At 53.0% G+C, this 10385-nt stretch overlaps 1 protein-coding gene across 1 annotated transcript in view; it reads left to right on the forward strand.

The window, feature by feature from the left end:
• The window catches only part of Mybl2 (MYB proto-oncogene like 2), a 36230-nt gene that overhangs the window by 24452 nt on the left and 1393 nt on the right, over positions 1 to 10385 (forward strand). Inside the window, exons 7-12 of the mRNA XM_004630921.2 lie at positions 2137 to 2424; positions 3373 to 3783; positions 4995 to 5134; positions 6677 to 6776; positions 7672 to 7785; positions 8951 to 9055. Of these exons, the coding sequence (XP_004630978.1) occupies positions 2137 to 2424; positions 3373 to 3783; positions 4995 to 5134; positions 6677 to 6776; positions 7672 to 7785; positions 8951 to 9055 (1158 nt within the window). The remainder of the gene's footprint in view (positions 1 to 2136; positions 2425 to 3372; positions 3784 to 4994; positions 5135 to 6676; positions 6777 to 7671; positions 7786 to 8950; positions 9056 to 10385) is intronic.

A 10385-nucleotide genomic window follows, 5' to 3' on the forward strand; every position in this document is an offset into this window, starting at 1 on the left:
GGCTGGAATTACAGGCATGCGCCACCATGCCAGCTAACTTATTCATTCTTATCATTGAGTAATATTCTTGTAGTGTGAATATACCACAGTTTATTAATTAGCAGGGAGATACTGTTTCTGTATAGTGTTTACAAATAAAACCACAGTAAACACCTCTGTGTAGGTGTTTTTTTTTTGGTCTTGTTGGTGCTGAGGGTGGAAGCCAGGGCCTCCTGCATGCTGAGTGCTTTACTGTAGCTGCACTCCTGGCACCGTGGACAGGTGTTTTGCATGAACATGAGCTTCTGCTTCTCTTGGGTAAATATGATTAAATGTATTCTTAGCTTTCTGAGAAACTATGAAATGACCCCCCATGTGATTGTACTAAGCTACATCCCCTGGTCTTTTAAAATTTTTTTACAATTGGGACAGGATCTCACTATATCATTGAATTGCTCACGATGGACTCTGTCTTACTAACCTCTTGCCTCAGCCTCCCATAATCTGGATTATAAGCATGTGCCACTATACACTGCTTTTAAGTGGGGTTCTTTTTTTTTTTTGTCCTCTAATAACAGGGTCTTGCTACTCAGTTCGTGCTTGCCCTGTGCTCACTTTTTGTAGCCCCCAGGCTGCTCTCAGACTCGAAGCAGTCCTCCTGTCTCAACCTCTGAGTGCTGGTTATGGGTGTGCACCGCCTTGCCTGGTTGTAAGTTTTTTCAGTAGTATCTTTTAAAGTGATTGTGGTACCCTCTTTTACAACAATTGAAAGCTTTAAGTCACGTCTCTTCGTCATATCCCCAAATTTTATGACATTCTCTTTTTTTTTAAGTTTATTTATTTATTGTGTGTGTGTGTGTGTGTGTGTGTGTGTGTGGCCAGCTCAGCCCACCAGGGGGCGGAGCTGGCTGGCATGTGGTGCTGGGGGATTGAACCGCGGTCCCTGTGCTTTGCTAAGCTTTCTAAGTAGGTGCTTTAGACCACTGAGCCATCTCACCAGCCCCATGACATTCTCTTGACAGCCGCGGTAATAACAGCCTCCGTGATGTTGAGTGCTTTGCGTATCTTTACTGGTCCATGTCGCACCTGTGGGTGCAAACCTTAGTGTCCTCATTTCGTAGGCAAAGAAGCTGGAACTCACATCGTCTGTCTGAAGTCAGCTGTTCACTGGCCGGGCACTGTTCAAACCCCTGTTTCGTGCTGTGTCCTTGCGCCCGCCCCCCCTCCCCCCACCATGTGCCTGCCCATTCCTCTGGGATTTTGCTTCTTGCCCTCCAGGTGGCTGTGTTTAATTCCACTTGCCATTTTCAAGCCTGCTCTGGCGTCCATCAGATTAATATGCCCGGTTTATTTTTAGGATTCTGCCAGGAGAGTATTAATGCAAAGGTTTTTGTTTTGGGTTATTTATTTATTTATTTATTCATTTATTTATTTATTTATTTTGTGGTACTGGGGAATTGAATATGGAACCTTGCGCTTGCCAGACAGGTCCTTATGCCACTGAACTATATTCCTGGCCTGGGTTTTTCTTTATTTCCTTTTTTTCTATCGTAAGATCTGTGGGAAAGATTGCTAAGGTTTCAGAAAGAACACTGTATGTGCTCTCCTGGTTTGTTGGCATTTAAATTTTGCCAGCTCCTTTATCTTTGCCTCTCTACTTTTACATATCTGAGCAATCTGAGAAACTTTTACTAGATTTTTCCTCCTTGAGTAACTTAGTAGGGATTTTCTAAGAATAAGAACATTTATTCACTTACATAACCATAGTATAATTGTGTCCAATTTGGGGACTTTAGCATTAATTCTGGACGTTTGTTTTTTGAGAGAGGCTTGCTATGTAGTTCAGGCTAGCCTCAAACTTGCCCCAGCCTACGAAGTGCTGGGATTACAGGCATTTGCCACCATGCCCAGCTTAATTTTGGACCTCTATCCATCATCCATGTTCCATTTTTTCCCTCCATGACTAGCCCAGGATCTGACACTGTATTTGGTATTTTATCTCGTGTCTCATGTTACTGATACTTTTTGAAGTGTTGTCTGAATTTGGGTTCATCTCTGTTTCCTAATTTTCAGATTGAGATTATACATTATTAGCTCGAAGTGACTGCAGTCTGTTATAGCACACACATACAAACAGTGTCCCCTTGTGTGTAACAGGAAGGTCTTGTGACTGGCTGGCCCCCGGCACCTCTTGCCATGAAGGAAGAGGAGGGCAGTGAGGAGGAAGCCTCCGTAGCCATTACTTCTTCTAAGGAGCAGGAGCCCGTCCCCACGGAGCAGGGTGCAGCGCACAGGCCAGAGCCCTTGGGATTGCCCAAGCAGGAGGACCAGGAGGGCTCCTCGCCGGACATCAGCCTGCCCTACAAGTGGGTGGTGGAGGCAGCAAACCTCCTCATCCCTGCTGTGGGCACCAGCCTCTCTGAAGCTCTGGACCTGCTCGAGTCGGTATGTTGGTCACCTCATAGTGGGCACAGGGCATCCCCAGCCCAGAGCGGCTCTCTCGTAGGCCTGCGTTCTTTCTCTCCCTGTGTCATTTTGCTGCTTTTACTGATGCAGCCCTGAAAATGCCTGGGACACACACGTGGTCACCGTGCAGTCCTTGCCCTCCGAGGGCTCCCAGTGGGAGCAGCAGGGCGTGTGGAGTATGCACAGAATCACGGGCAACCGCAAGGGCAGCTGCGCAGGGGGGCAGTGTTTGTGGCGCACACTCGGTTAGGTTCCCTGGAGAGGGGCACAAGTGCTGGGGTTCAGGCTGCGTTCTGGAGAGGCAAGTGTGCTTGGCCGCACGGGATGACCAGTGTGAGGCCATGCTGTGGTTACTGCACGGACTGTATATCGAGCCCTTCTGGAGAGAGCTCCTAGTTGGAGCCACACCCGCTAGTCTTAAGTGAGGGCCCCTGTTCCTGGTTCTTTAGCCCGAGTCAGCCCCAGCCCCTAGCTCCGAGCACAGGCTGTTGCTGTGATTCCATCTACTGCTGACGGACTCACAGCCTTTGCAGAAATTTGCTGTCTTCCCCTGTAGCATCCCTCTAGGTAGGCCTTGTAGGATGTGTTTCTGGATTACTGGATTTCATCAATTCCAGGACCTCGGGAGTGGGAACCTCAAGTCAGCTCTTCCCTAAGCTACCCTCCACCCTTAGGAATGGAACCTGAGGCCATGACAAGTCCTAAGAACCAGAAATTGCAGCTAGGGTCTGAATCTCTGCTTTACCTTCAGCACCAAAGTGGAGCCCTGTTTCCAGAAGCCTTTGAGCTTGCTTTGTAATTTTCAGGGTAAAGGTGGGGGGACCTATGGTGATGGTAGGTTTGCTCCTAGAAGCTTTGTGTAAGTTCCTTGGTGTGAAAGTGGGGAGTCGTGGGAATTGGAAACATCTGAAGCTCTTCTCTGGGCAGGACCCAGATGCCTGGTATGACCTCAGTAAGTTCGACCTTCCTGAGGAACCTGCAGAGGGCAGCATCACCAGCAGCCCCACGCAGCCCCACACATCACAGCAGCAACAGGCACTGCCAGCCCAGCAGTCAGCCTCGTCAGGGCCAACTGTGACCGAGTACCGCCTGGACGGGCACACCATCTCAGACCTGAGCCGCAGCAGCCGGGGCGAGCTCATCCCCATCTCCCCCAGCACTGAAGTCGGGGGCTCGGGTATCGGCACACCGCCCTCTGTGCTCAAGCGGCAGAAGAAGCGGCGCGTGGCCCTGTCCCCTGTCACGGAGAACAGTGCTAGCCTGTCCTTTCTGGACTCTTGTAACAGCCTCACTCCCAAGAGCACACCCGTCAAGACCCTGCCCTTCTCACCCTCCCAGGTATGTGGGGCTCACATGACATACAATTGAGGATTCGTTGAGCACCTTCTATGTACCCAGCCCTGTGTTCAGTGTTGAGGACCGGAGATGAGCAAAACCTTACCTGGCTCTGCTCTTGTGGAGCTCACGCTCCAGCAGGAAGAGAGCTCATAAAAGACCCAGGTAGAGGCAGGTAGTAGTGAAGGGGAGGCTCCTAGCCAGGGGTCCAGGAGGAGGAGGAATGGCTGGCGCTGAGGCAGCTCTAGACAATGCAGGGGCAGAGATAGGAAGAGCACTGAGTCACACGTGTTGGGAGAACCCAGACCTGATTATCTGCCTAGCGGCAGCTTTGCATAAGCAGAGTTGCAGGTGGCCTGGCTCTGCCCTTAGAGACAAATGCATGCTGGGGATGGGCTTGTGCAGTTGAGATTGAAGTGTGGGAAGCAGTGTTGTGGAGTAACCGCTAGGTCAGTTGCTGGGTTCTGGGTCTGTTCCAGGAGCTCTGTAATGCATAGGGGATGGAGTCAGATCTAGAGAGGAGCCAGAGAAGAGCTTAGGCTTCGTGCAAAGAGCGTCTGATTTGTTGCATTGCTTGAGGCAAAGGCATGAAGGTGGGAAAGGGTGGCCCTGGAGCTGCACAGTTAGGAGTGATGGGAGTGGCTGCCTGCTCCAGGGATGGCCTTGAGTGGGCACCTGCGGCTGCAGGGGCCCTCTGAGCTGGTGATTGTTGGTGATACTGCGTGTTGCCTCTGACTGGGTTTGAGTCTCCCCTGCAGCACCCAGTGCAAGAACTTGAACCTCACACCTTTTTCTGCAAAGGGGGAGGGCAGTGGTGCCTGAGTCTCTAGATTTGTGGGGCTAAGTAGAATTAGCTGTGTCAAGTGCTGAGCGTGGTGTAGGTAGGTGTTTTCTAAGTGTTGTATCGCCCTCCAAGCCTTAGGTGCTGGTTTTACATCCCTGGGAAAGGAGTCCTCACAGTCAGCTTTCTTTGTCTTCACCACTCCATGGTAACAGCCAGGGAGAAGGCCATGACGAGTCCAGGGTCTATACAGACTTAACTGGCTGGACTCTTGTCCATTTGTCCTGGTCTTTGTTGGTGCCTGGTAGGTGGAAGGGAACCCGAGCCTCAGAACAGATGTATCATGGGTAGGGTCTCCTGACTCTGCTGCTGCTCCAGGGGGCCTAGAGCATCCATGTGTTAGACACCTTCTGTCTTGTCTCCCTCCTGGCAGTTTCTGAACTTCTGGAACAAACAGGACACCCTGGAGCTGGAGAGCCCCTCGTTGACGTCTACTCCAGTGTGCAGCCAAAAGGTGGTGGTCACTACGCCCCTACACCGGGATAAGACACCCCTGCACCAGAAGCACGCTGCGTGAGTGCCCCCTGCCTGCCGGCTGTGTCGGCCTGACCGCTGGGTTATTGTCACCCTTTGCATTTGCTGAGTTATTTGGCATATAACTCAAGCTGGTCTCAAACTGGAGTACAGGCGTGTGCCATTGTACCTAGCTCTTTAGCCTTTTTACTCCTACTGCCTCTTCACAGGCCTACTCATTTTTAGCCCTTTGTCTGTCCTGGAAGAGTGCCAGGGGATTGTTCTGACATCCAGTGCAGCTTTCCATGGTTTCCCTGACCTGCTAAGCCCTCTGACTGGGAACTTTGGACTTCTCGCCAAGCAGACTTTCTTGCTCTTTTTCATGGGGGCTTCCCGAAGTTTCTGGGGTGTGTATATGTGTGTGTGTGTGTGTGTGTGTGTGTGTGTGTACACCTGTGTACCTGTGTGTCTGTCTGCCTCTGAGTGTGCACGCATGTCCCGTCTTGCTGACGTTGTGGATCAAGGCGGCTCTGGAGTTTCCTGACATTTATTTCCTTTGGCCCCTGGAGGTGCTTAATCCTGGGTCAGGTTCTCCTTTTGAGGTGTAGTTTGAACTTCAGGGTATTCACATTTTACATGTGTTTACCTGTCTTTAGTGTTCCTTATAGAAGGTAAAAGAGTATCTTTGTAGCTGATCTGGTGGCACATGTCTGTAATCCCAGCACTCAGGAGGCTGAGGCAAGGGCATCATTTTGAGTTGGAGACCGCCTGGGCTACAGGTGAGCTCAAGTTCAGCCTGAACTGCTTAGCAAGAAAAAAAAAAGGGAGAAAGAGAATGGACTGTGCTTGTTCTATAGTTTTTTATCTCCCGGTGGCATGACATACATGGCAGACTGCCCAGGAGCAGGCCTCTGCCCCTGTGGTCCTGGTAGTGGTGTGTTCCTCTCAGCTGTCGTGGTTATACCTTGTCAGCCAGGCCAGGTGACCAAGACCAAATGGACCCTGCTCAAGAGGTCATGTGTGGGTCTGGAACCTACACGCATACCTGCCCTTTCACCCAGTCCTGGTGCTGGGAGTGAGATGCCTCTTCTGTCCCCTTCCTCTGTGGGCTTCTTTTGTCGTGGGTAGACAGCATGTATTGCGTCCACATCAGAGAGAAAGGTCTTAGTGGTTCTGTTTCTGGGCAGACCCTTTCCTACCTAGGTTTCACATTGCTAATGTATTTCCTCCACCTTTCTGTTTCCACTGAGGATGTGAGGCTTGAGGGAGTGCTGTCTTCAGCGTTGTGTAACTGAGCCTCTCACCTCACTCTGGAGAGGCTGCACGGGAAGGCGGTCTTCTTGGGTCCCCTGCATCACTCTGTACTGAGAATGTGGTTGCATGACCGCCTTTCTTCTGGAAAGTTTGAGACTGGACTGTGGGCAAGCTGCGTTCTCTGCCTCCTGCCCCTCTGTCTTGTCTTGTTTCTGAAGTTAGCCCTCCAGGTGGCTGACCTGGCCCAGAGAGCTGACAGTGGCAGCCGGGTCAGTTTGACGAGAAGAAAGCCTATGCAGGGGGCCCGCCCCGCCCAGTCGCTGAGCCACCTCCTCTGGCCCCTGGCAGGTTTGTAACCCCAGATCAGAAGTACTCCATGGACAACACTCCCCACACACCAACCCCGTTCAAGAATGCCCTGGAGAAGTACGGGCCGCTGAAGCCCCTGGTACGTCCTTCGGGTCTGTGCATGGTGGGTTCACGAGCCTTTCCCTCTGGGATTCCTGGCTTCTCTCCCAAGAAGGTGCAGCCGTCCTATCTTTATTAATGGAGCTGCTCAGGCTGTTCTTGTCATCTCATCATTTCCTGAGTGCCGTCAGTGTGCCAGGAAGATGCCAGCTGGCCTGTGCTGCTGGAGATGCTGTAGCATCCAAGTGGAGCTTGGCATGTAGGAGGGCGGAGGCCAGCACTAACCATATGCTACGTAAATGGTGAGCTGCTTTCAGCACGTGCTACAGTTAGGAAGACAAGTCCGTGCTGGGAAAGGGGAGGAGGTCTCAAGTCCTGGTTCTGCAGCGTGGCTGATTGCTTCTAATGGCAGAGGCTTTGGCTAACTTGAGCTCTTACTACATCTGGGAAGTCTCCGGAGGGCCTGCTGTGGCTGGCCTCATTGTGGCTGCTGGGCATCTTCCCTCAGCAGTGAGCACACTGTCCTCTCCCCTTCTAGTTGGTGGGATGATCATGCTATCCCCATGAAAAAAAAAATTGAGGGCATGTTGGACTTTCTGAGACAGGCAGATAGTGGCAGATGGGCGGAGAAGAGCTCTCAGGAATTGTCTCCTTGCTTGGTCTCTGCCATGGAGACTGCAGAGGTTTCCTGGAGCCCATAGCCTGAACCAGGGAAATGGCCCTGGTGTCTGTTGGTGTGGCACAGAGAGCTAAGGATGCCTCGTCGTCTTAATCCACTTGTCCAGAGCAGATCAGTTAAGGGCTGGGAATGGTGCATCTGAGGTCAGCGTACATCCTGACTCCAGCAGTGGCTGCTCTGTCCTGCTGTCCCAATGAGCGGGCTTGTCCCAGCCAAGAATGGGGCCTCAGGTGGGCTGCCTCCGCCCCACCCACAGCCCCAGACTCCACACTTGGAGGAGGACTTGAAGGAAGTGCTGCGGTCTGAGGCCGGCATTGAGCTCATTGTTGAGGATGAAGGGAGGCCCGAGAAGCAAACGAGGAAGCCTGCGGTGAGTGACTGGGGCCATGGAGGAAGAGGCGCTGGGGAAGGTGGGAGCCTCGCTGATGGAACTGATGCGCCTGGGCCCCTCCAGCACTTAGTAATTCACTTCCTCTACAGCACTGTGATTAGACCCTTCTGAAGTGGGTGCTGGGAGGGGTGTGGTGGTGGGGAAGCAGTTAGAACCCAGGGACCTCTTAGAGTTCAGCAGTAGAGACAGACACCCCTCACCACCTGAAAGGGCCACAGGTTCCCAGGGCCTCCTTTGGATGGAGGCACGGCAGTCAGGAAGGCTGGCCAGGCAAGAGCACCCTGCTGGAGCTGTGGGCCGTGTAAGGACAGTGGAGGTGTCTACTCAGGAGGTGTGAGAGGGACAGGGAAGAGACTGTCCCCAGGTTGACGCAAATGCCAAACTCTAGAGCAGCTTCCCTCCCATTTCACTGCCTCTGGCTGTCCAAGCCACGGACATAGTCTTCGTGTCTTTTGTATTTGTGCCCTAGTTTTTCCAGACTGTTCTTCTCTAGGGAAAGATAGGAGCTCTGGAGTGGACAAGGTGGGTGGGGAGGTGGGCACTGAGGCTGGAGTGGCCTGCTCCCTGTGTAGGTGACGGAACCTGGCTCGAGGCCTGCAGGGCCCTCGCTGGCCCAGTGTGTGCGCTGCTCCACTGCTGCATCTGGTTAGGGGAGAGGTCCATGCCACAGCCTCCTGTACTGGAGTAGACAAACCTGACCTGCTTCCAGGAAGTGCAGGGCTGGGGCGGGCGTGTTGCTTCATCAGGGATACGCGAGGGACATGTCCCGTGCTTCTCTGTGTGTGTGTTGTAGGTGCCCCTGAGTGGTTCTCTACCGGGTCATGTGTAGGGACATACCTGATATGGTAGACTTGGGGGCTGTATCTGGTCTATACAGGGGTAAAGAGCAGGTTTCTTGGTGGGTGGACATTTGTGTTGTGTCCGGCTCGCTTCTGTAGAGTCTGTCAGGACAGGACTTACCCTAAGCACAAAATATAATGGTCCTGGCGTACCTGGTCCCCCATCTCCCCAACAGCAAGTCCCAGCCAGGTAGGCCTTGCTTGAAGCTTTGCTGCTGCAGGCTTGGCTCTGTGATGATGCTCACCCGGGCACTGGCCACAGGCATCTCTGAGGCCCACCCCTGTCATCTCCTCCCCACCTGCAGCCGCGGCGGAGCCCCATCAAGAAAGTGCGGAAGTCTCTGGCTCTTGACATCGTGGATGAGGACGTGAAGCTGATGATGTCTACGTTGCCCAAGTCACTGTCTTTGGTGAGGGGCCATCTCTAAGCACCCTGCTTCAGACCTGCAGAGGACTCTTCTACTTGGGGAGTGTGTCCCCTGGAAGCCACCCACTTTTGGACCATACCTCACAGTAGAGTGGTGTGCCGTTCTGGGATGGGCCTTTGTTTTTGTTTTTTTTGGCGGAACTGGGGATTGAACTCAGGTCCTTGTGCTTGCCAGGCAAGTGCTTATTCCACTGAGCTATCTCCCCAGGCCCTAGGATGGGCCTTTGGAAAGGCCAGGCCAGCAGGAGGGCGTCACTCACGTAGGCTGTATTTACAGGAATTGAGTTGCTAGGAGACCATAGTTTCAGTACCTTGGATCTGGGCTCTCAGCACCTTGCCTTGTGTTGGACTCCACTGGGCTTGATGATGTGTCCCAAAGCACAGCCACCTGGTTGGCCCTGCAGCCTGGGGTGGGGATGGTGAAGATGGGTGCCGACCAGCTCGTAGCCCAGTGGCCTTGCTGTCGTGTGTGGTATTAAGCTGACCCAGGTAGGTCAGGCCCCTGAAGCCAGGCTGTGGTGCTGATCCCTTGGAGCTGCAGGTATAGGGTGAGCTGGCATGCCTCAAGTATCCGGGAATGAGGCATTGAGAGGAGCGGTGGGGTCACAACCACATTGGCACCATCCTGACCAGATGTCACAAGTAGGACTCAGCTTGCCCTGGTGGAGAAACCGCCCTGTGCCCAGGGTTCTCCATCAGACTGGCCACTTAGGTTCCCTCCTGCCAGGCCTTCAGTTGGCATCACCTCAGGCGTGTGTTGTCAGAGCTGAAGAGCAAGTCCAGGGTCTCATGCGTGTTAGATACATACTCTAGCCCTGAGCTGGCATGTGAAATAATGACCAAAAGAGGAAGATGGTATAAGGGAAGTGATGAAGATGTCCATGGGATGAGGGCTGGGCCTGGGCCTGAGCTGGCACTACTGCTTGTCCTGGGATCTTGGCTCCCAGGGCCGGTTTCTTGACTGTAGAAGTGTATGGGGCCAGGTAGACCTGCAGAAAGGTGAACTGCCAAGCAGAACTGTGGGGCTAGCCGGGATTGCAAGGGCCGGAATGCTCTGTTGCAGCTTGGTGGCCTGGCTGGCAGCTGTTTGGTGTGAGTGGATATTTCTGGGACCCAAACGGTGGAGGCCACCACCTAGGCTGTGCTGAGGCTTCCTGTGAAAGGAGCCAGCATTGCTGAGCCCTTGCGGCCAGCGCGGGGCTCTGAAACATATTTCACAGGTACTTGCCTAATCATTTTCCTGTCCAGTATCTCAGCAGCTAGGAAGTGGTCATGTGAGTATATGGTTGTGTTTTGTTCCCCCCACCCCACTT

Source organism: Octodon degus, unplaced genomic scaffold (assembly GCF_000260255.1).
Source record: "Octodon degus isolate 3935 unplaced genomic scaffold, OctDeg1.0 scaffold00037, whole genome shotgun sequence".
Taxonomy (NCBI): Eukaryota; Metazoa; Chordata; class Mammalia; order Rodentia; family Octodontidae; genus Octodon; species Octodon degus.